This window comes from Chelonia mydas, chromosome 8 (assembly GCF_015237465.2).
Source record: "Chelonia mydas isolate rCheMyd1 chromosome 8, rCheMyd1.pri.v2, whole genome shotgun sequence".
NCBI lineage: Eukaryota > Metazoa > Chordata > Testudines > Cheloniidae > Chelonia > Chelonia mydas.
The window spans coordinates 35404975-35430296 of NC_057854.1; the positions used below are offsets into that span (position 1 = coordinate 35404975).

A 25322-nucleotide genomic window follows, 5' to 3' on the forward strand; every position below is an offset into this window, starting at 1 on the left:
GTGGCTGTTTTTCACAGGGAAACGCTCCTTGTGCATCAGTGTTCCATTCTGCCATTCCTCGGGAAAACATCCACAAACTGTGATCCTAATGAGCAAGCGTATCTACATGATGCTTCGTCAACGGTACCATGAGCGAGCAGTTTCTATACACATCGTGAAAGGCTGCTGGCCTTTAGAGCGGATACCTCCCTTAATTTGAGACAATTATTTCTTGACCGATTCTCCATCTCTCATCAATGCCAATGCAAGGGAGAGGGTATTTTCCCTGTATCTTTCTGTGCTTCCCATGCTGTGGTCAGCTGAGGCCATAGACAATTGGGATGCAATTCTATCAGACTTCCAAGCCATAGTCCTCTTCGCAGTATCTTCTCTGGCCAGCAGCATACCCTTGGCAGGGCGGTTCTCCAACATCCTGCTCCTGATCACAGATGCAGATAGCTGCCAGGCAATGCAAAAAAATTAGCAGGCCCTTGTACTGCAGCAGCTTTGCACTGCACTGATGGTGTAGAATGGCCCTACATCCAGCAGAGCCAACAGTGGAGGATCACCCCAATGGAGGGGACCTTCCCGTGGCATGAAACTGGCACCCTGGCTCTACAGCTTCCCCTCCCTGCAGCTGGTGCAGGGGATGTGACTGGGGCAAGGGGTAATGACCAGTGCTTCAGTGTTCCCTGGTGATCCCAGGCTGCCTAAAAGGCCCCTTGAGGCCCTTGGTGGCTGTCAGGGTTCCCTCCCCACTCTGAACTCTAGGGTACAGATGTGGGGACCCGCATGAAAGACCCCCTAAGCTTATTTCTACCAGCTTAGGTTAAAACTTCCCCAAGGCACAAATTCTTTGCCCTTGGAGTGTACGCTGCCACCACCAAGTGGTTTAACAAAGAATCAGGGAAAGGACCACTTGGAGTTCCTATTCCCCCAAAATATCCCCCCAGGCCCTTACATCCCCTTTCCTGGGGAGGCCTGAGAATGGTATCCTAACCAATTGGTTACAAAGTAATCACAGACCCAAACCCCTGGGTCTCAGGACAATAGAGCAATCAGTCAGGTTCTTAAAAGAAGGATTTTATTTTAAAAAAAGGTAAAAATGACCTCTGTAAAATCAGGATGGAAAATAACTTTACAGGGTAACAAAAGATTCAAAAACACAGCAGAACTTCCTCTAGGCTTAGATTCAAAGTTACAAAAAACAGGAATAAACCTCCCTCCAGCAAAGGAAAAATTCACAAGCAGAACAAAAGATAATCTAACACGCCTTGCCTGGTTTTTACTTACAGTTTTTGTTATATAAGAGACTTTTAGGATGGTTTATTGGAAAAGGAGTTTTCTAACCTGATTCTTCTCTGCTTCCCAAGAGAACACACAAAACAAAGCCTTCCCCTCAGCAAGATTTGAAAGTATCTTCTTTTCACATTGGTCCTTTTGGTCAAGTGCCAGCCAGGTTATTTGAGCTTCTTAACCCCTTACAGGTAAGAAGGAATTCTAGGCTACACTTAGCTGTATGGTTATGACAGTAGCCATTGGGGAAGGACAGAGGTGATTCAAGCCGGGCAGCAGCCACCTTTAAACAAGTTCAAGGAGCCCAACTGCCATAATAACTAGGCCAGGGCTCACCTTTGGGAGCCACAAGCAGGGGAAGAAAAGGTTTGGGAGGAACACAGCTCTGCAAACCTTGGCCCAGCTGAAGGAGGCAACATAACTGTGGGCAGAATTCCCTCTGCAGCCAGAGCCGGTCTTATTGGTGTGGGGCACGAGCAGAGGAGAGCCTAGAGAGAGGAGCCAGGGCCAGCCGCTAGAAACAAACACTTTCTCTGGAACTGTACCAGGCGACCCTGCGACACAATGAACATGGGCCCACGCTGCCATTCTCACTGAGGCGCATCTCGGTATGCAATGATTCGGACGTGCTCTCGGCTTCCCCGAGCCTCTGGGCTCAAAGGCAGGGCAGGATCCAGGGACGGAAGTGAAGAGGAGAGGCTGTCCACCATCCCCACTTTGTTGCCTCTCTGTCCATACCACAGTGCTGTCTGTGGTGGGGCTGGAGGGCAGGTGTGCGGCTGCTCCCCCTGGGACGGGGGGCAGCCGATGGGTATTAATGCATGAGCTCAATCTCATCAGCCTGATGGTCAGAGGTGAGCTCCCACCACTCTAAGCAGTTTCCATGGGTATGCTGGGTGCTCAGCCCCTCAGACCATCGAGCCCCTTGGCTTTCTTGGGAGGGAGCTCTTGAGCGTGGCTCAGGGATCAGCCTGTCAGACCCTGCTGTGTCCCACTCTCAGTGATCCCAGCCTCCCACTCCCGACCTTTCCCCCAGGGCCCGCCCTGATTCTGCGGCAGTAGTGGGTATGAAAAGCCCCTTCCATGGAGCCGGAGAGGAAGCAGCAGCCTTGGCAATGAGCTGAGACAGGTCAGGCCAGCCCCCTCAATTTAATAGTGAAGGAATGAAATCAGGCACCAATTTAGGCCTTGATGACTACTCAGCTTGGATTCACCCAGGCATTAAAGAGCCGGCAGGAAACTTTCAGATTCATGCAGATAAGAATGAATCCCTCTGGAGCGCCAGACAAACAGTCCAGCTTGTCCCCTCTGCACATGGGCCCTGGCCCGCTCCAGTCTTCAACTTGCAGAGCTTCCTCCACATCCCTGGGGAGGACAGGTCCTATGCTACAGGCCAGCAGTTTGTGCATAGCTCTCAGGATGTTCATGGGTGCTAGTACCTCCACATAGCTCCTGCAGTCCACCCACTCCTCCCATGACAGCATGGCTCTCCCTTGCGCTTATGTGCTCCAGCCCCACTCAGGGTGGGTTTCACTGAGCAGAGGGGCAGCCAGCATCAGCTGCCTTAGTCCACGTTCTCTTACCCTTCATGTGCTTAAGGGAGGATGGTTCCACCCAGAGCAGCCCACTCCCATGTCCAGCCCCCTCAACCCATGGAGCCCTGACCCCATGGTGCTTACATGGGGCAGGCTTCTGTGGGATTGAGGAAGGGGGAGCAGGCTGTAGCTATCCACCTCCTCCTGCACACCCCAGACTAGGTAGCCCTCAATCTGGCTCCCTTAGGCATGCAGTATAGATATGGACAATGGGTCCCACACACAAACCCCTATTGGCATACACTACAATGACCAGGCATAGCTCCAGAACCAAACTGGAGAGAAAAGTGATCCAGCCACAGAGGAGAAATATTCCTGGAGTATGAAAACCCTCCACAAATGAAACAGAAAGATGGGAGGGCATCCTAAGGGGCTGTGGTCACTGGCATCAGACATAAAGCAGGATTCCATCAGCCTCAGGTATTTCCCAGGCACCTGGCGCCCAGGGAGCTGATGCCACACAGAAGCCAAAAGCTGGTGTTTAAACGAAAGCTGTCATAGGGCTGATTCTCCTCTCACTCTCAGTGTTGTAAGTCAGGAGGAACTCCAGTGAGGTCAATAGAGCCACCCTGGGGTGAACCCGGGTGGGAGGAGGATCAGACTAGGTGTTATGCATGAAGCCAAAGGCATACAAAATACCAGACCCTGCTAGTTCATGCCCAGTAATCACTGTTTTGTATTTAAGGTGAGTGACCTGGATTCTGCTTTGAATTATACTCCTTAGACTTCAGTGGGAGGTCAGCGAGGCTGAGCCTGTGTGCTGGAGGGCTAAGGGCCTGATCCAAGACCCACTGAATTCAATAGGAGTCCTTCCACTGACTCCAGCTAGGGTGACCAGATGTCCGGATTTTATAGGGACAGTCCCTATTTTGGGGTCTTTTTCTTATATAGGCTCCTATTACCCCCCACCCCCGTCCCGATTTTTCACATTTGCTATCTGGTCACCCTAACTCCAGCGGGCACTGAGCCATGCCCTAAGCAAGAGGTAGCCAGAGAAGGAAAGAAGCCCTTATGTACTACATTGGCTCTAGCAGCCATACAAGAGGTCCTACCTTTGATGGAGGTCCAGATTAGAGCCCTGCAAATCTGCGGATATCCGCAGACCATTTTTGCGGATCACAGATTGGATGTGGATACAAATTTTGTATCTGCACAGCTCTGTTATGTGGGCCTCACCCACACGCTACATATACTACCTGTGTGGCCCTGAGGATGTCACATGGGCCGCAGCTGTGTGCTGATTGGGCTGTGGGTTGAGAAGCACTGCTCCAGAGATTCAGGATAGTCAAGGAGAACCATGCCATGGCCATGCAGTATCTGGCGTAGTTATCAGCCAGTCCAGTCCCCCAACGAATGAACTGAACATGTGTGTTCAAAACAGCACGAGCCCTGGCTGAGTCTGTGAGGGCGTGGGCCAAGTGACCCAACCGGCCTTCTCCATCTCCAGTAGCTACGATCCCAACACACCTTCCCATCTCACCTCTGCTGTCTGTAGGGGCCCCCTCTCCCTCTCCAGCTGAGGCTGGTCACCCCCCTCAGTGCCTGCAGGTTGGTAGGGAGGCTGGGTGATTGCTTGCTCATACCCCGAGCAAACTCTTGGGGGTCTGCCTGGAGTAACTGCTGCCTCCCTAGTCCTCACAAGATCTGCTTGGGGTCAAGCTGATCCCCAGACACCATCCTGGCAGTTGGGAAGTGCCCCCTCCCACTGCTTGCCAGGGCTCTCCAGATGGCAAGGATAGAGATACATCATCACCCCCACGTGGTAGCTAGGCAGTCACGAGCTAGGGATTATGGAGCACCCGGCCAGCATGCAGTTGCTAGGGAACTCCAGGATTCCTTAGCGATCGCCTCAGGGATTCTGAGGCACCTGAGCCCTGCACTCAGTAGGGGACTGGCTGGCCCTGGAAATGGTCCTCCCTGGTCGAAGCAGCCAGGGGTATGGATTTATCTACCCGCCTCAGAAGACCTTCGGAGTTCAGGAGGCAGCAGTCATGCCAGCAGGAGGCAGAGAACCACCTGAGGCCCCAGAAAAGGTGCTAAAGGTCCTACCTAACCCCCGGGTAGAGTAGGAGGTCGCTCAGGCCCCTGCCAAAGACTGCCAGCAGCAGGTGGGAGGCTGCCATGGTCTGCGGGAGGGAAGCACTGGAAGGGGGATGCTGCTTTGTAAGGCTGGCTGCTTGGGTGTTCTTGCACAAGCTGTCTGGGAACTTGGGCTGGTGTTTCCAAACACAGACAAACCTGCCCTGGCCCTGAATTTGACTGGGAATGGTCTGTCTGCAAACATTCTGCATGGCCCTATGTATCCTTTTCATGCAATGGGACATGGTGACACCCACTGTTCATGCCGGCTTTTTCTCTGCCACATCTTGCTGCAAACACAGCACTAACATGCTGTCAGTGCAGTCTGGGGCTCCCTGCTTTCTCTGTTCATGTATTTATAAAAGGCCCATCCAGTGCCCTGGGAGTTTTATCCATGATCACTAACAGAGCAGTTCAGTAGGCCAGGAGATCACCTCCGCCATCCCCACCCTGAGCTCCCAGCACACACACAACCCACCTCCCAAGTCTCCTTCCCAGCCTACCCTCCTCCCCCCCCCCAAAGAGAAGCCTGTGGAAACAGGTGGGTTTGCAGGCTGGCCACAGGCTGTGGGACCATGGAGGAAGTGAGCTCTGGCATCAGGGGTATTGGACCGATCACACCCTGCTGCCAGCCTCTTCCCATTTATACCTAGAGGGACTGTTTGCTCAAGCATTGAGCTGACCTAGCCTGCCAGGGTGCCACATAGACAGTGAGGCACCTTTCAAGTCACTACTTTGTGCCTGCTTTGAGCAGGGGGTTGGACTAGATGATCTCCTGAGGTCCCTTCCAACTCTGATATTCTATGATTCTAGGACTCAAACCATGCTGGGTGCGAAAGGCCAAAACCAACCCCTTCCTCTTCCCCTAGAAATCCTGGGGTCGGCAGTGCCGCTCACAGGCCCCAGGCCCTACGTTCTTCCAGGGAGGCATGCTGCTTCCTAGGAGGGTGTTGCATTCTGCGCTAGCTGGGTTTTCCGATCACTTTGATGGTGCAGCTGGGTGCGGAGCACATTATGGCCATCCTGCCGATCGGTGACACAGGCCACAAGAACCGTAGTAAGGTCCACATCTGAAAGAAGGCATGTAATCTCCATAGCAAGCATGGCTGATAAGATGCACAGGAAACAATCACAGCTGCCATCCAGCAAGACTGCCAGGTAAAGGGCGTTGGCATAATCGCTGCCATCTCCTCCATTTCCTTCCCATCCTACAAGCTTTATCCCAACCTAGTCTGCATCGAGTCTCAGGCAGCTCACGCTCACCTGAGCCCCAGACTCAGTTCAACATCAGCTGAAACCCTCCATCACATACCAGCTGGGTTAGAAGAGAAGGAGATATAAAGCTGAAAGCTACCACCAGCCACATGTTCTCATTAACCTATTTAAAGGCCCCATCAGGAGGGGTGACAGAGTGAATCCCTAGACACCCCACAGGAGAGTGCCCTTGGGGTCCATGAACAAATGCCCAGGACCACCCTTTGGATGCTTTCAGACGAAAGAGATAAAACCAGTTCAAAGAAGTCCCCAAGCCCCTGCTCAGCCAGGGTCCATAGACTAATCAATCTTTGATAGCATCCCTCCCCCATAGTCAACCCCTGCTAGGAGATGTATCAAACTCACCCTGTGGTCAACGGCATGAAAGGCAGGTGATAGTGATAGATCTAAAAGAATGAATGTGGACCTCCAAACTTCATCCATCCCCAGGGGTGAGACCATCCGCACACCCACCCACTCAGCCTCAGTGCCATACAAGGTCTGAAGAATCCCAAAGAATCTCAGGATTGCTGGTTGTTCAGCCACCACATTCTCCATAACCTCCCGCAAAGATGGGATATTCCAGATGGGGTGATAGCTGGAGAAATTGCTCATGGCTAAGGCTATGTTGGTCAAGGAGGTAACGGAAGTCACGGATTCCGAGATGTCTGGAGACCTCCCTGACATTTTGTGCTTCAGCCTCAGGGGCCAAGGGACTGGAGCTGGCAGCCAGCAGGGCCCCAGCAGGGTTCTGGCAACAGCCTTGCTGGCGGCAGGGACAGGGAGAGGCTCGGGCGAGTGGCTGGGGGTGTCCTGTTTTCATTTTGGGAAATGCACCCTGCAGCTCCCATCCACCATGGGCATAGGGGGGCACCCTTTGTAGCTTCCAGCTGCCGCAGGCAGAGGGAGAACCCCACAGCTCCCAGCCACCATGGTGGCAGGGGAAACCATGGAGCTGCAGCAGCAAAAGTCACAGACAGGTCACGGTTTCCGTGAATTTTTGTTTCTTGCCTGTGACCTGTCTGTGACTTTTACTAAAAAAAACCATGACAAAATCTTAGCCTTACTCATGGCATGTGATGGCTTTTGAAGCAGGAGTCTAACAATTCTTTCCCTGTGGGAAACCAACACTCTAGGTGACAAAGCTCTGCTGAAGTCATAGGGACATAGACCTAAAGCACTGGTAGCAAATGGCACATCCTACAGCACCACCAGAACTCCTGCAAACCTCTGGGGCTTGAATGCAAGCAGAGAGGACTCTGCGTGTGGCCCCCCAGGAGCCATTTCCACTGAGGCAGCACTCTCAGTCAAGCTTTTTTGTACAGCCCTTGATGTGAAAGCCCCTCCCAATGAAAAGTTCTTGGTTTTGTCATTTGGTGCAAACAGCTCCGATTAACCAGATGGCCCAGAACACGTCCCCTGGCAGGGCCATCACAGAGGCAGAGGCAAAAAAGCCTCCACTGATTCCTTCATGGCCACGGCATAAGATTTCAAAACCCGATCATGGTGTCAGATTTGGTGTTGGAATGGTGCTTTGTCCATAAACAGGCCTCAGGGTGAAACATTTGATGAGGGTTGGATTCGAGTGCACAGTGTTTGCTCATGGGCAGTTGTACGACACACTGGGGCATAATCAGTCCCAGGTTGATAGTAGCGTGTTAGTAGCTAAACATTGGCCTCAGGGTGGTACAGTGCCCTCGCAGCTTTCAAGCAGGGTTGAGCGGTATGGCCTCGTAGTATGGACACCAGCTGCCTGCCAGCATCACAGCATTTCCTGGGATGCTGAAATGACTACAGTCCATTTTAACCGTGCATTGAAAAGTCCTCACCAGCGTGACTACAAGGCTGGAAATCTGCGGATTCGTGGTAAGGGACGGATGATCAAGGTAAAAGTATCTATTTATTGAGTACTGGCTGTTCTCTCCAGCTACATTAACAACACTAAACAATGGCACTGCATTAACAAGACCCCAGTATTGAGAGCCAGCCGACAGTGCTGTTGGGAGAGTAATGGAATTGAACTTGAACAGTGCTGTGTTGACCTGGCGTCCCTTTCCTTCCCCGTTCAAAGGGCAATAATGATATTTACAATACACGGGACTCCCGCTGTAATAGCCCCGTGCATGCATTCCTTTGAGACCCCATGGGCCCGGTCACCAAGTCCCTTTGTTCACACGGTCAGTCAGCATAGAAAGGCTCTGGATCTCATGGAGAAACTCCTGCCCAATGCTGCCCTCTCCTGTTCGCCTTCAGCAGAACCAGGAACCAGCAGAAAAAAGCAGAGACCTCTATTTGTGCAGTGACAGGAGATTTCCTGCCAGAGGTGCTGGAACTAGGGGTGCTGGGGAGGGGAGCGGGCTGCCGCCTCCCCGTCTTGAAGTGGTTTCCATCATACACAGGGTTTACAGTTTGATTCAATGGCTCGCAGCACCCCCACTGTGCAAATTTTTCCAGCCCCCCTGTCATGCTCCTACCCTCTCTCCAGTACACCTGGACAGCAATGGGCTTATTTAAAGATTCTACCCGGTGGGTACATACTGGGTATATTTTTTTTTTAAACCCGTCTAAAATTGCTGTCTTCGGGCTTTATTTGCTCATTAGCTCAGTGGGCAATAGTATGATGCTGATGGAAAAATGTTAGCCCAGATTCCTTATTATCCGGCTCTGCCTGCACCTCATTAACATGTTCCCTGCTGGGGAGCAGCACTCGTTTATCACTGCTTGTTTATTTAAGGCTCCACAACATACACTGGTGCTAAATCGCCTTCTTTTTGAGAAGAAGGGAAATATTAACCCCAGAGCAAACAGTACAGTGCTATGCGGGGAATGGCAGACTGCAGGGGTGGCTGGGCATGTTCAGAGAGATGGGCACAGTAGGGGTGTGGGCACAGAGCCAGCCCTGAGAAGCTTGAGGTTGGGGGTATTCAAATCTGAATCCCTAAATTTCACCCTGACGTCTGGATTTGGGGCTATGCTTTTGTGAGAGTCTGCCCCAGCCTTGTAGAACAATGTCCTGGCATTTTCCACTGTGGGTGGCTGTGTGTGTGTATCTGTGCTATATACAATCTGGTTTGCTTGCTCCTGTGTGTGGCAATGCCTTTCCCAAAGCCAACAACCAACTTATCACACAAGGGTGCTGGGCCATCTTGCAGTATTGGCAATTTCTGCGCAAGAAGATGTTTATAGATGGTATACGTTCATTGTCCAGAACAGAGCTGGCAGTCAGGACTCCTGGAAAGTGCTGTGATCTCTCTTTCAGGTTTGGCTCATAATGAGTTTGAAAAATCTGTGTCAGAACCACATTCTCTTGGGTCTCCGGCCCTGAGGTTTGAAAAGGGTATGGTTCAAACAAACCTGGTTTTCCCCGTAGTAGAAAACTCATTCCAAATCCCTACAGGCCATGCAAGATTCAGGTGTGATGCTCAACAGGGCAGGGATTATATCTTCCTACATGTCTGTATAGTGCCTTGAGGGCATTACCAGAAATGTAATAACGATATCTGGACTTGCACCCATTCATACAAGTTTTCTGGGTCACCTGAGTCAGCAGGACCTTTGGCTCTCATGCACCCACAGTACTCCCATCTCAGGAAAGCATGCTCCCTCTGGAAAGCTGGGCTGCAATCATTAGAATGTAAGCCAGATCTGGTATGATAATGAGACAGTGCCGAGAAACATAGAGGGGAAAATGCATTCGTTGCCCCTTGGCTTTTTCACCTGGATCACGGTGCTAAAAGGCAGCCCCAGTCCAGCACAAGTAAGTGTGAATGGCTTTTGCTGGAAGATGAGCTGGGAATCTCATGAGATTCCCTGGGTATTTCAGACAGGCCGGCAATACTGCAGGAGCAGTATTTCAGCACTTTCATTTCTGCTCACTTGGTGCAAAAACTGGCACATTCCCCACTCAGGGGCTTCCAGCACACAACACTTTGCCCATTGGAGTTCCGCTGCACTTTGTGGGTTTTGTGTTGAATTTTGCATTTGAATGAACCCAAAGATTCAAAGCCAAAGTTAGTCAGAATTGCCAGGTTTCCCCTGACACTGTTAGTGTTTGTCAAAGTCATAAACTAGCCTAAGTTGGCTTGAAAATGAGACCATGATCACGTGAAGGCAGAGATAGGTCTGACCCACAGCATTCTGATCTAGAGCTAGAGTCTGGTGCTCTTCAGAGCTGCGGTTTGAGGATTTTGCGAGTGTGCTGTTATGGCGATAGAGTCAGTAGGGAAGTTTAAATTTAAGCTTTACCAGAGTCCTGGGAGCCAGGGGTGCAGGTTAGCTTCAGTCCACTATGGAGCTGGGACCTATCACAAATTCAGATGCAAACTTCCACGGTTTGGATCTGTGGGTTTGGCTCGGCCCATTATAAAGCCTGGGGTCAGCTGTGCAGCTGGACCCAGTATTTCGAAGTTCTGGATTGTGGAGCTCTGGAGTAATGGCTCTGAGCCTATATCTGCTCAAAATCTGTCTCTCTCTCTCTGAGTCATTCAGGCCAAAGGGCGAGCACAAGCATGAGAATGGCTCCGTAGCCTGGCGGGTAGAGCACTTTCCCAGGAGGTGAGAGACCCAGGGTCCAGGCCCACTGCTCCAATGACTCTTCAGGTATTTGTTCACGGTGCAATGGCTTCAGCAGGAGAGACAGAGGGAGCCCCACCTCAGAATATCCGATAGCCTAGTGGTTAGAGCACTCATCACAGAGGTGTCACAGATCCCTTTGCAGGGGGGATTTGAACTTGGAATCTCCCACATCCCAGGTGAGTACCCTGACCCTGGGCTAAAAGCTAGGAGGGAGGTCCTTCTGCCTGCCCCGCCCCCACCCTTGCTCTTTTGTGTGAACTTGCCTGAGGGGCCCCATCTGGTGGTGGCCTCTGAGGACACTCACCGGATTGGGCCCTGCATGCGCCTTAGGTGGCTGAGTGCCTATCTTCCCCGTTTAGTGAATTGCTCGGGGGCTGAGGTGAAGGCAGGTGCCCAGGCACCTAGAGGGAGGCAGCGGTTCACGGGCCCAGTGGCAGAAACACAGCCAGCGAGGGAATGTCTACTGCAAAAACGCAGGCACTGAGCGAGTTTAGGTACCTGCAGTGGGAGATGTGTGCATCGCGGTGGTCTCAGAACAGGGACTTAGTCGCCTCACTCCTTCTGTGCCCTCCGACCTGCCCGCAGTCACACAGGGAGTCTGGGACAGAGTAGGGAACTGTGCCTGGCTCCTAGGCTAGTCCTCATGCCACTGCGACATCCTTCTTCTAGTCATGTACACCTTGAACCTGCAAGAGTAACCTGGGTATTTCACATGTCTGCCCTTGTGTTCCAGGTTTGCAGCTGGAGAAGCCAAGCAAAGTTGCACGGAGGATGACAAGGAACAGTTGCAATTGAAAGACATCAGAGATGGATTCAGCTCTACCTTTGAAAAAATTGTTGAGTCTGACCTTATGAAGGGCACGTACTACAGCAGCCTGGACTCCCTGGACGTGCTCTCCCTCACAGATGAGACAGACAGCTGTGTCAGTTTCGAGGCTCCGCTCACGCCGCTGATTCAGCAACGGGTCAAGGAAAGCCCAGAACTTTTAGAACAGAAACTGGTTGCCCAGCAGAAAGGAGCCCTGCAACACATGGCAGCAGATAAGCAAGAGCAGGCAGCTGCGAAGCCAGCGGAGGAGGATTTGGGGAGCCCTCTGAGGCACTCGATTACCAGCAGCAGGTCGGAGAATGTGCTCAGCCGGTTATCCATGAAAAATATCCCTAATGGATTCCACGTCGATGGAGCTGAGGAAGACGCCTTGAAGCTTATTAACTCCATCAGGTAAGGCAGACTGTGAGTTCTGAGGCCGGGAGTGTCATTTTGTTCTGTGTTTGTACAGCACCTAGCACAGAAGGGGCCCACAGACCTAACTGGAGCTCCTGGACACTACAGATTATTAGCAGTATGCTAGCATTCTCCTTTGTGCTTCCCTGTGTACATGCCACAACAACGTACAATCAGTATTCATCAGGAGGTGACACCTGTTATCCTTATCTCTCTTATAGTAGGACCCTGGCCCAGGGTGAGGCATATACAGGCTATTTTCTGTATGACCACTGTGCCCTTGGCGAGCATGATGGATGCTGCAATCCAAAGGGGAAAGTCACTTACAAGAGGAATAGCCATAACACAAGGAAATGGGGTCAGTCTGAATTATAGATGCTGATGCTGTGTAACGCTGCCGACGGAGGAAGCTAAGTCCTGCAAGCGTAGGGAGCGACATTATTCTTCCATTCACGAGGGGGCAGGGTGGAGGAATCACACCCCAGCACATGGTTTGGTGAGTTTCTGAGCTTTCACCTTTGGAGACAGAGGGTAAAATGTGCCCATTCAGCTGCTGGACGTCCATTGTCTCCAGTGGGAACGCGGCCTGCAGAGCAGCTGCAGAATGGGGCCCTCCAGTATAGGCCTGCAGCTCGCATTGAGGTCAGTGCGACTGTGCACTGTGTACCATTGGGCAGGATTTGGCCCTCCAGCCAAATCACGATGTCTTCACTCTGTATTGAAAAGGAGTACTTGTGGCACCTTAGAGACTAACCAGTTTATTTGAGCATGAGCTTTCGTGAGCTACAGCTCACTTCATCGGATGCATAGCGTATCGTGGAAACTGCAGAAGACATTATATACACACAGAGACCATGAAACAAAACTTATAAAAAAACAAAACAATAAGCTGTTGCCAGCGGGGGAGTGAGGTGGGAGGAAGTTTTGTTTCATGGTCTCTGTGTGTATATAATGTCTTCTGCAGTTTCCACAATATGCTATGCATCCGATGAAGTGAGCTGTAGCTCACGAAAGCTCATGCTCAAATAAACTGGTTAGTCTCTAAGGTGCCACAAGTACTCCTTTTCTTTTTACGAATACAGACTAACACGGCTGTTACTCTGAACTCTGTATTGAGTCAGTCCTTACTCAGGTAAACCTGTGACTGACTTCATGAGGTTTGCCCATGTAATGACTGAGCATCCACTGCATAGGATTTGCCCTTATGCTGACATCCCCTGGTTGGCCAAGGAGCACAAGACCAGAGATGGGAGACATAGGTCACCGCTGTGCTACCCAGATTCTGTGGCCTCTAAGTGCCAGTCTGACCCCTGGCACACATTATGGCTCCACGGGGTCATTAAGGCACCCACAGATTATTCAGATGCCCTGAAGCAACCAGGAGGGGAGCGTCACAGGAGCCACTATGGTGGTTCTGTGCCACCCTGCATTCCCTTAGAAAGGGGAGCCTCAAGTGGCCTGATCTGCCAGCTTCAGGGCTGCTTTGCACGGCCAGCGTGGTCAAAAGCAGTTGTAGCGCTCTTCGAAACTGGGGCCTTCGACTTTAAAGCTTCTCAGAAATGAGAAAGCAAATAAATACAGGTAAACTCCCCATCTGAGCTGCTGTGTTTCATCAGCGCTTTATGCTTGGTTTCACCTCTTCTTCCATTTGTGCTTCCTACATGTGCTCTGGGAGTTCAGTCCTGGATCAGGACTTTCTGCTCTTGCCTCCTCTTGTATGGACTCATTTACAAAGGGGCATTTGTTTGGCTTGTTCGACACCTGCTTTGCCAGCTCTTCTCTTTGTCTGCCAGTTGTGTTCCTATTATGGATTTTGGGGGTGATTTTATTATTGCAAAGGGCTATGGGCCATGGGATCAGCCATCTATCTACTCAACACCCAGTCATTTATTTGTGTGGCTTATACAACCTCTGTCTTCGACTGCAGGCACATACACAATTAGTACTTAGAACACATTGCAAGTTGGCATACATAATGCCAACTAAAAGGCTAAAACATTCTCCCACCCACTGAACTTAACCCCACCCTATTACCCCCAGCTGCAGAGGCTGGACTTAGAGCGAGAATGGAATAATACTGACTCTTATTTGAGTCACGAGTGGAAACGAGTCTGAAGGTGTCCTCCCAGCCCCAGTCTGTGTGCATTACAAACCTGCCTTATACTGGGCATGGTTCAGCCCCAAACAAGCTTGCTGGGCATGATCACGGTGCATTGACTGACCTTTATGGGGCCAGGACTGGAGAGGGAGTCTAGAGACTGGCAGAGCTGGGGGAGGCGACAGAAGCGGGACAAGAGTTTCAGAACAGTATTGAAATGCATGGGGGTGAGCAGGTCTCTCTAAAATTGTTTAGGTGCCCATTACCCACTTGAGCACCCTGGCCTTGCCCTTAGTCCATTGTCTTCTGCTGCCCTGGTGCCCTAGAGGGAGAGGTGGAGTCATTACAGTTTATAGCCCCTTCTCCCTTTCAATTGCTGGGGCCAGCTCAGCACTACCAGCCCCTCACTTCAGATGCAGTTGCTTCCAGAACAAGGGCTGATCTGTGCAAGCAGACTCACCAGGACAGCTGAGCCAGTGAATGGCATTTGCAAAGCAGCAGAGATTAGCGAGTTAGCTTCAGACTGACGCGCTGAGCGAGTTGTGTCCGGATCAAAGCAGATCACTCGGTGCCATTAAGAGAGTGAATGAAAAAGTAGCAGTGATGAAAATATCCCCAGAAAAGCAAACACCCACCCTGCCGTGTAAGCACTTCAGGTTAGAGCTGAATCCCTGCCGGAGCAGAGAGGCAGAAAATACAACAAGACAAGGCTCTCTGGCAAAGCCCTTCACCAGCAAGTGACACACACGCTGCACAAAACTTCCTTCGCTACACAATAACGCAACATGGGATAGTTGTTTTTGGCTGGTGAGGTGAACATCTCAAAGGGAAATCTGGAGCAGGTTTGGATGTGCCATAAAATAAGTTCAGTTAATTACAAGGGTCCCCACTGAAACAGGCTTTACCAACCCTGTGTAAACAGGCTGGCCCAGAGGGTGGACTGGGGCAAGACAAGAGAAGGCCACAGAGTCCACATTTCCATGGGTCCAGTGATCCTGCCATCGGGGGCAAGTGGTGTAGAATGATATGGACACTGCTGGGGGAGTATTAGCCACTGGCTGGGGAAGAGGATGGTGCTGAGATGTAGTCCTGCACCTTGACCCTGGTTCGACGGGTGGAACTCACCTTCCCAACCTTCTCCCCACACAACCCCTTCTGTCACACAAAGCCCAGGACCTTGGGCTTTATGCAGATGAATTGCATTTCACCCTCAGAAAATAATTTTGGACTTGAAGGTAATTCATCTCCAGTATTTGGTTTTGGAATGTTCAGGTAAAGGGAGTATTTGTACTGAGACTCGAATACAGGGCCCAGTCATACAGAGATTATTCCCCAGCAGACCGCACCCACCAGCCTATTACAGCTGGATTACTTCAGGGGATAAACAGCATAGTCAATTACTTGACCCTACTTTGATTCATTATGAAATATATTCAAAAGCCAAATAACTAATGTCAGTCAGGTTTATTGCTCTAAGACAATAACAATATAGTACAGGAGAAAGGTTCAATATGATACCAGTCTCTGGGAAGCCATCTTGTGCTGCGATGTTACATTCACCTTACGCAGAAGGCGTGCTCCCAAAGTTACACATTTCAGATGGTAGTATTTATGGAATGAGTTTACAAATTACACATCTATTTATGTGTCACTGAAATCCAACCCACCACTTTGTCCCAGTTCCTTAATTTGTTTTCTGTTCCTTATCTTTGTTTCGGATAGCAGCATTGCAGGTACTGGTCTGTGAAGGTTCTTACTTAGCTTTTGCTAAGACATAGAATGAATGTATCTTGATTTTGACAAGGTTTGTATCAGTGTATGCCAAATCTTACTTCAGTGAATGCAAGGAATTATGGGATTTTTAGCATAAGGAGCAGGGTTATATAAATAATGCTATTTGTGCTTAATTCATACTAATATATGTATGGTGCAGATAATACATATTGGTAATGTGAGATTTATAGATAGATAGGTAGATATGCTAGCCCAGCATATATTAATCACCTCCTTCCCAGCTCTTACAGTGGTAAGGGTCTTATGAGTATATAGATACAAGGAAGAGAGCAGGGGCAGCTCAGGACCATCAGCATGGGACTGTTGATTAAAGCACCTCCCACGGTGAGGCTTATCATAGATGGTGCACAGTCGATGGGGATTCATGAATGCAGACAGCATAAACAATTGCTGTTGTCACAGTCTACAATAGGGAAGAGATTTCTGATAGTAAACGGCTCTAATCTAGCAGAAAAATTCATAATGAGATTCAGTGATTAGAAAGAGAAGACAGACAAATTCAGACCAGAAATAAGGGTTCAATTTTTCATGTAATTAACCATTGGAACAACTTACCTAGTGATGGGTTGGATTCTCCGTCACTTGACATCTTTAAATCAATATTGGATATCTTTCTAAAAAGATCCACTAAAGCTCAAAGAGATGTCATGGGCGTGATGGAGAAATTATTGGGTGAATTTTTTTTGGCCTGTTATTATGCAAGTGGTCAGATTAGATGTTCATAATGGCCAGATGTTCTCAACTTAAAATCTATGTATCTATGAATCATTTCGAAGTGGAGAGAGTGATGGATGAGCAAAGGATTTGGAGAGTGAGGTATGCAGACTTCATCTCTAGCCTACTGACTTAAATGCAGCCCAAGCCATTAGCGAAGTCATCTTGTTACGCTGACTGCTGTTATGTGTTTTAGCAGAGCTGACTGGGAATTTTTTGACTAACTATATTTAATCAAAAAATGTCAATTCATCAAGGCCAAAATTTCCCATGGGAACTTGGATGAATATTTTGTTTAGAAAAAAATTGAAAATAAATGTGTGGAAAAATCTCGAAATATTCCATTTTGACATTTTCAAAAGAAAACATTTCATTTTTTTTCTGTTTGAAATGATTTTCATTTAGAACTTTGTTATTTTATGTTAAAAAATAAAGGTCAACATCAAAACAAAATGTCTTGAATTTATGTTTTTGATTGCCCGAAAATGATTTTTTTTCTCTCTCTTTTTGGATTTTCAGTTCACAAAAAAATTTCAGATTTTTTTGTTTGGTTGGTTGGTTTTTTGTTTTTTGTGGGTTTTTTTTTTTTTTTTTTTTTTTGCTTATTTGTCCCAATTCCAGACAATAAAAAAATTCAAAATCTCAAAAAATGTCATGAGGTGGGAAATCTGTTTTCCAATAACGCTGTGCCTTAATGTGAAATGAGCTGACAGGCCTCAGTCCAGTTCCCAGTGGACAGATGTCCACATCTCGCAACCCACTGCCTCCGTTAGCACCAACCAGCCCCTTACTGGCCGTCTCAGCAGTGAGGCCAAGGGGGGTAGAGGCTGAACTCCCCTCTCACATGCTGAAGCACACTGGTTGGCATTGTTGGGTACACTTGTACTGACTATCGCTCATGCTGGACCTGTTGTCTGGACAGGAGACTTCAATCCCCAGGGCTATCAATCCAGCACCTTTCACCCAGTACTGAATTCACTTTAGAGAGACACCCGAAGTATTTCTCCAAACAGGAGCTGAATGAAGGTGAAGGGAATGGTGGCTGGATGGTTGCAAATGGTATCTTAACCATTTCACCCAACCCAAGGCTAAACACTGATTAAGCTGCTTAGAAAACACCTGACTTGCATGAAGTACTGCAGCTAGCCTGCGGCTTGAATGACATGGAATAGACCAATGGAGCTATGAGGTTCATTGACTGGTTGGTCCCCAGATGGGGAGCTCAGAGGTTTTCCAACTTTGCAAATGCTGAGACTGATAAAGGAAACATCATACCCAGGTCTGATCAAACAGCCTTTGGATTTCTGACAAAGCTTGCAGCCCACTGAGGCAAGGTGCTTGTGTTTCTCTAAAAACACGTTAATGACAGAGTGGTTTGGGATTTGGTATGAGGCTTGTATTGTCCAAAGCTCTGGGCTTTCCAGAAAATACTATGTCTGTTTCTTTAATTGTTTTCTGTTCACCATTCAGCGATGCCAGCTTAAAAGACGCTCTTTCTGACTCTGACTCTGAAATGGGCAGCACCGAACAGCTTGACCATGGCAGCACAGACACGTTAGCAAATGGCTGCAAGGCAGACAGTGACGCTGCCAAGAGACTGGCCAAGCGCCTCTATCACCTTGAGGGATTCAAGCGCTGTGATGTGGCACGCCAGCTTGGGAAAAAGTAAGTGGCTCTTTCCAGCATGACTAGGTCACAAGGCAAGTGTTAGAGGACATGGATCTGGGGAGAAGTCTACTGCTATAGATCTGATTTGCAATGCTGAGCTCAAAGCCGGCATGAAAGTGGCCCTACCATATGGGACAAAAGTGAACACTGGCTTCACTGGGGGAAATCGAAAAGGGCAAAAGCAGAAGTGACTTCTTAAATGAAAGATCTGCTGTTCCAGGGAACTCTTGGGCTTGCTTCAGAGTCAGGTTCAATTAGGAGCATTGGGATCTTTCTGGATGATAAGCGCTGTGTGAAATTGACATGGGCCCAACCCACACACCTAGGTCCAAACACTCCTGAACTTTGGGGATGTTTAGAGAGTGGACCAGGAGCATGATCTCAATTTCACAGATGATCACAGATGAACAAATTCTTATTCTGACTTTATAATAGGTCCAAACAAGACCCCTGAAATTAACACCCCCAGAATCTGAGGGGTTTGAGATCCAGATCTGGACTTTTTGATTAGGACCCATTTCTGACATAACATATCCTGAAATCTCACGTAAGCCACCACTCAGGGGACTTTTCTTAGAAGAGGTGGTTGTTGGGGAGAAGCCCAATAAAACTCTTATCACTGTTTTTTATTGAATGCCTCCAATGAGCTCAGTCATGTACAAATCAGGGACTCAGTTGTCTCTCCAAGAAAATGAACAGCAGGTGTCACTGCTAAAGCTACAAAGGGACAACCTCTCCTATCCCTGCACAGTTCAACACCATGTCAGTTTCGATCTCCCTGGGTGATTCCAGTAAAGGTTAGTTCTCAGGCTGTTTCCCCTTGCTGTTCTTTTGAGCCTGGCTGATGTTTTCTTTCCTTGTTCTGTATATTTGTGAGATTTATGCCTGTTACCGGTAAGCCTGGATTGTCCAATGGGGGTTGCATACAGGGGAAAGAGGAGGATCCTGGCCCTGCGAGTAAGCACCCCACGTTCTCCTTTCCAACTGATATCTGACACCAGCTCAGGGGCAGCTTACGTTAAAAGTGCCACAGTCACTCACGGGCTCCACTACAATTAGAATATTAGGCCTGCAGCCCTAACATGTACAGCTCCTGCTGAAATGAACAGGAGTGCTGGATAGAGAAGGATCAGACCTGCTTGTATCATCTAGTACCTGCAGCCCCTCTTCTGCCAGTCACCCCCTGCATGAAAGGGCAAGAACAAACAACAACGTAGCCTAGGCTGCCCCATCTCAGGTGACAATCAGGGGACCTACCGGAGGGCATTCTGGACACCGATTGAGAATGCTTCTTGCATTCCTGCCATGAAATAAGAATACAGAGGCCCCAGCAGAGTGTTTTCACAAAGCCACTCAGACAATAACGGAGCATACACAAAGAGGTGACAACTACTCTACTGCACCATGAACCATCAGCTGCCCTGGGGTGGGCTGGTGAGACTCCATGGCCACACCCTTCGAACCTGGACTGGATGTGGCAACGTGACCTTCTCCCCTGGCATGTAAGTAGTTTTACTGCACTTTGTTACTTACTCTTAAGAGGGAATCTCTTTGAATTCACAGTAGAGGGGCAAAGTTGAGCTTGGAGAATAACCCAATTGGTTATGTAGAATATTGTGGCTCGAGAATGGATCTTAAACCAGTGCAGTATGTATCCACTTCTAACCCTGTGCCAATACTCAGGGGAGAAATATTTGAAAGGGTCAGAACTCCTGGGTTCTGCTCCTGGCTCTGGAATAAAAGTATTAGTGACTACAACAATCTAAGAAGCTGTATTAGTTGCTGCTCCTTCACAAGAGAAGCAATCTTTGGAGGGGGGAGAAAACACCAGGCAGATGTTAGATATTGGCCCTATGGGATTTTCGGCTTGGCCAGGCCCACTAGCCCAGGGAACTCTCACACCCCTTGATTGGGAGTCTTATTGCTTTCCAGACAATGGTTCCCCTGTGCTGTGTAAATTATACTATGAACTCATATAGCGCCAGGCCTGGAGTCTCTATACCCTAGGTATGCCCTGGTTGGTATCGATTTAGGACCTGATCCAGTGCCCATGAAAAGCAATGGAAAGATTCCCATTGATTCCCAACCGGTCTGAAATCTGATCCTTAATCTTCCCTGAGGGAGTCATAATTGTCAGTGAAACCTGTTTGCTAATTAACATGGTTTTTGTTTCCTTGCAGGGGCTGGGTGCCTTCGGCTGCCCCTTTTATGCATGGATGGAGATCCATTGCAATAGATCCTCCTACTCCAGCCAGGCACAGAGGTGGCAAGCGATGCAAACGACCAGAAGGGAGGAATGGGGATGTTTAACTTGTGCGATGCTGCGGAAGCTGGGATCTTCCAAGGCACTGGAGTGAATAGTCTCTGGGTTTAATGAAGAGGGGCTGATGCAGGGCTTTCCCAGTGATGGGTGTCCTGGGCTCTTGAATGTGTGTCCTGCCTTGATTCATCCAAAGCCAGATCTGACGACCCAAAGGACACGTTCCACGACCTGCATCCTCTCCCAGGGAAGGGAAAGGGAGTGGGATATGGCAGGAATGACTCTTCAAGAGTTGTGGTTTTCGTTAGAAATCTCTCTGATCTATTTTGAAGAGCTGTTTCTAATGTATGTAATGTGTGTATTGTGCCTGCAGCACGGGATCCGCAATGTTGTACATTCAAATTAAATACAAATGCCAGTAAAATCAAGTGCCACTTGCTTTATGGTGGGGCTCTGTCACATCTTGCAAGCGAGGCAAGATCAAGCCACAGCAACATGTGGATGGGAGCAGTGCTTAATTTGTAATGAAAGAGGTGCTGGGGTGCAAGCAATTTTTTACATTGATGCAGCAAGCCCAGAGGTGCCACGGCTCAGCCCTGGGAAGCCCTGGCACACATTAGGCACTGGATGGGAGACCTCCACGGAAATCTCAGGCACTGTAAGCAGTGGAGCTGGAGATGCAACTGGGCGGCTCTCTTCCCTCTAACTTAACGCTGAGCCAGTTCCCCAGGGTGAGGCTCAGAAATGTTGCTACACTGGCGCGGCCTCCCTTTGTCTGACGTGGAAAGCCAAGGTCCTAACCAGCTGTGGCTGCTAATGTCTCCAAAGCTCTCATTACAAAAAATAAAAGTTAAAGTCCAGTTCTGATTCCAAAGTCATCCAAACAAACAAAAACACAGCAGATCCAGCAAGTTGCCCACATGGATAAACCAACAATTCCGTGACCCTGGCCTCAGATCCTGCCAAGGAACCGTTAGCACAGCCCTGCTTGCCTTCAGTTATTAAGTCCATGAGATTCCATCAGGAGTAGAAAGCTCTGCATTTGGATCCACTTGCAGGATTGGGGCCTTAAGCATAACCCTTGTTCTCCCTTTCCTCTTATCCGTCTTTTGTCTGTAGTTATCTCTGAGGTTTATGTCTAAACTTGTAAGGGCTTTGCGGCAGTGATGTCCTTTATTGCTTGAAATTCCTTGCAAACTTTGGACTTATAAAAATAATACCATCATTCATTATTTGTATTAGGTAGCATTACAAGGCCCCTTTGTGCTAATGCAGATGTTAGCCCAATGTCCTGGACAAATTCCAATGTAGATCATTACATTCTGCCTCCCTAAATTAACCCTGCAATTTTCACTGCAGGCATTCTTCTCTTCCTGACCTCAGCCATTGTGTTATGTTGTTGAACAGTGTTTCGCTCCAGACGCAGCAGCATTACAATGATGGATGAATGATCCCTGTGTGGCTGGCATATCAGTTTGTAAACTGCTTTGGGATCCTTTGAGATGAAAGGCGCTATACCAGTGTAGGATAATTAGTGTAAAGCATCACATTTTTCATGAGACTGAAAAAGGACGTCATTATATGAATTACTGGTGCTCCAAAGGGCATATGCTGTTAAGTTGAGATAATTACCCATGTCTCGCAAACATCCATCAATTATTCTTTCATTAATTTTTGGTATTAATATCAAATATTAACGGAGGCCTCACTCGGCTACAGCGTCACAGGCAAAGAGCAAACAAGCCACATTGAGAGTTCTGAACGAGGGCTGGGTATCTCTGCAGCCACAGGAAATGCCCTGTGTTTTATACAAAACTCCTTTGCCAGGATTTTCAAAACTGGAGGCTTGAAGTTAGGCCCTTGAGCCCATAGTTAGGTGCCTAAATAAGTTGCCTGATTTTCAGAAGTCTACCAGCAGTTACCACTCAGCTCGGGATCAGGGCTGAAGATCATGGCAACTGACCAGCACTTTTGAAAGATCAGGTCACTTATTTCGGTGCCTGAATACAGGGTGAGATTCTCTGCTGCCCCAAGGTGCGTGGGGAAAGGTAGCTTTCAGCTTCTGACACCTTCCTACCGCCTGATTCGAGGCTGCTCCTTCTTCTTAGCGTATGCATAACGTGCCTCAGGTGGCACATGACCAGGATTCAGCACCGAATTTGATCCGCTGGTTGGATCGTTAGCTTACCCAGCCCAGGTGATGTGAACGCTGATCCATGCCCTCCTTTGAGGCTTCAGAATGCTATGCCCCTCCCCTTCCTGTCTGCAACACCTGTCAGCTCCGCCCCAGAACACCCCGTACACTGTGGGTCACCTACAGCAGCCCAATGCGTTGCCTGCATGGTGGAAATCTCCCCTGGCCCTCAGCATTCGTTTATGGCCCCCATACACCACTCACACAGGGAGGAAGGGTCTGTCTACACTGCACTCAGAGGGGTGACTGCAGCACAGGTTGAAATAGCCGAGCTAGCTTTGATCTAGCTAGATCCAATGAGAATAGCGGTGGAGCCATGGGAATGAGGGATGTCCAAGCCCACCTGGGATCCTGGCTATGTACTTGAATGGCTAACCCACGCTGCCACCACTTCATGGCTATTGTTATTGGAGCTAAGCTAGATCAAATCTAGCTGGGCTGTCTCTACACATGCGGCAGTCAGACCTCTGAGTGTAGTGTAGATAGAGCATTAGGAGCCTGATTCTAGGCAGCCCAGGTGTAAAATCAGCCCCCGATGTTCTGCTGAGGATTCCATAGCCTGCGGCGTGACATGGCTTTTTAGGAAATAGATTGTGGTCCACACGTGCTGGCTACATTGTACATAATGGCTCTGCAGATCATTTTAAAATTCATATGAAATGCAATGACACCAGCAAACAGCGGATGAGTTAATCAGACATAAAAGGCGTTTTCAAAATATACCTTTTGCTACTGTGTGGCGTTCCTTTTCCTCCTCCGTCCCCGACCGAAATGTCTTTCATGGGCAAGCCCTGGAGATGGAACACTACATTCAACTGCAATTGCCTTTTTGACAATCTTCTAGATGCTTTACAGCACCGGGAGGAACATGCTTTATAGTCAGAAGAAAATGGAGCCTCTAAAAGTGACACAATGGGATCCCCTGGTTATTCTCACTCAGTGCCTCCCTTGTCAATTTGGCTTGGTTTTCAAGTTAAAATACGTGGTTTCTGTCAAGCCATGTCCCTCCCAGTCGCACAGCATTAAGCCACGAAGAGAGTTCAGTAGCAGGCTATCAGGAGCTGTGTCAGGAGCATATCGGTGCCAGGAGCTTTCAGGCACCTGAAGAGTGCATTAATATCTTACAAACACAGTGGCTCACTGCAGTCAGAGTATGGATCATTGATGTCACAGTGCATCTTGGCCTATACGAATCTTTAACAGCAGCTTTGTGGGGGCCGTTTGCACTGTCTCCTTCCACTCTGAAGTGTAGTTCCTATAAAAGGATGAGAGATGATAAAGAGTAAGTGACAGATGGGATTAAATTGGAGGGCCCAGATAATCTTCATCCAAGAATATTAAAGGAATTGGCACATGAAATTGCAAGCCCATTAGCAAGAATTTTTATTGAATCTGTAAACTCAGGGGTTGTACTGTATGACTGGAGAATTGCTAACATAGTTCCTATTTTTAAGAAAGGGAAAAAAAGTGATCCGGGTAACTACAGGCCTGTTAGTTTGACATCTGTAGTATGCAAGGTCTTGGAAAAAATTTTGAAGGAGAAAGTAGTTAACGACATTGAGGTCAATGGTAAATGGGACAAAATACAACATGGTTTTACAAAAGGTAGATCGTGCCAAACCAACCTGATCTCCTTCTTTGAGAAAGTAACAGAGTTTTTAGACAAAGGAAACACAGTGGATCTAATTTACTTAGATTTCAGTAAGGCATTTGATATTGTGCCACCTGGGGAATTATTAGTTAAATTGGAAAAGATGGGGATCAATATAAAAATTGAAAGATGGCTAAGGAATTGGTTAAAAGGGAGATTACAGCAGGTTGTACTGAAAGGTGAACTGTCAGGCTGGAGGGAGGTTACCAGTGGAGTTCCTCAGGGATCAGTTTTGGGACCAATCTTATTTACTCTTTTTATTACTGACCTCGGCACAAAAAGTGGGAGTGTGCTAATAAAGTTTGCGGATGATACAAAGCTGGGAGATATTGCCAATTTAGAGAAGGACCGGGATACCATACAGGAACATCTGGATGACCTTGTAAACTGGAGTAATAGTAATAGGATGAAATTTAATAGTGAGAAGTGTAAGGTCATGCATTTAGGGATTAATAACAAGAATTTTAGTTATAAGCTAGGGACGTATCAATTAGAAGTAACGCAGGAGGAGGAGAAGGACCTTGGAGTATTGGTTGACCACAGGATGAGTATGAGCTGCCAATGTGATATGGCCGTGAAAAAAGCTAATGCGGTCTTGGGATGCATCAGGCGAGGTATTTCCAGTAGAGATCATAGAATCATAGAATATCAGGGTTGGAAGGGACCTCAGGAGGTCATCCAGTCCAACCCCCTGCTCAAAGCAGGACCAATCCCCAGCTAAGATAAAGACGGGCCAATAAGGATCGGAGATAAGGAGGTGTTAGTACCTTTATACAAGGCACTGGTAAGACTTCACTTGGAATGCTGTGTGCAGTTCTGGTCTCCCATGTTTAAGAAGGATGAATTCAAACTGGAACAGGTACAGAGAATGGCCACTAGGATGATCCAAGGAATGGAAAACCTGTCTTATGAAGGGAGACTCAAAAAGCTTGGCTTGTTT

At 48.5% G+C, this 25322-nt stretch overlaps 1 protein-coding gene across 1 annotated transcript in view; it reads left to right on the forward strand.

Moving 5' to 3' along the window:
• Positions 1 to 25322, forward strand: part of PSD2 (pleckstrin and Sec7 domain containing 2) — a 153567-nt gene that overhangs the window by 72469 nt on the left and 55776 nt on the right. The window contains exons 3-4 of the mRNA XM_007059167.4: positions 11512 to 12000; positions 18080 to 18274. Coding sequence (XP_007059229.2) covers positions 11512 to 12000; positions 18080 to 18274 — 684 coding nt within the window. The remainder of the gene's footprint in view (positions 1 to 11511; positions 12001 to 18079; positions 18275 to 25322) is intronic.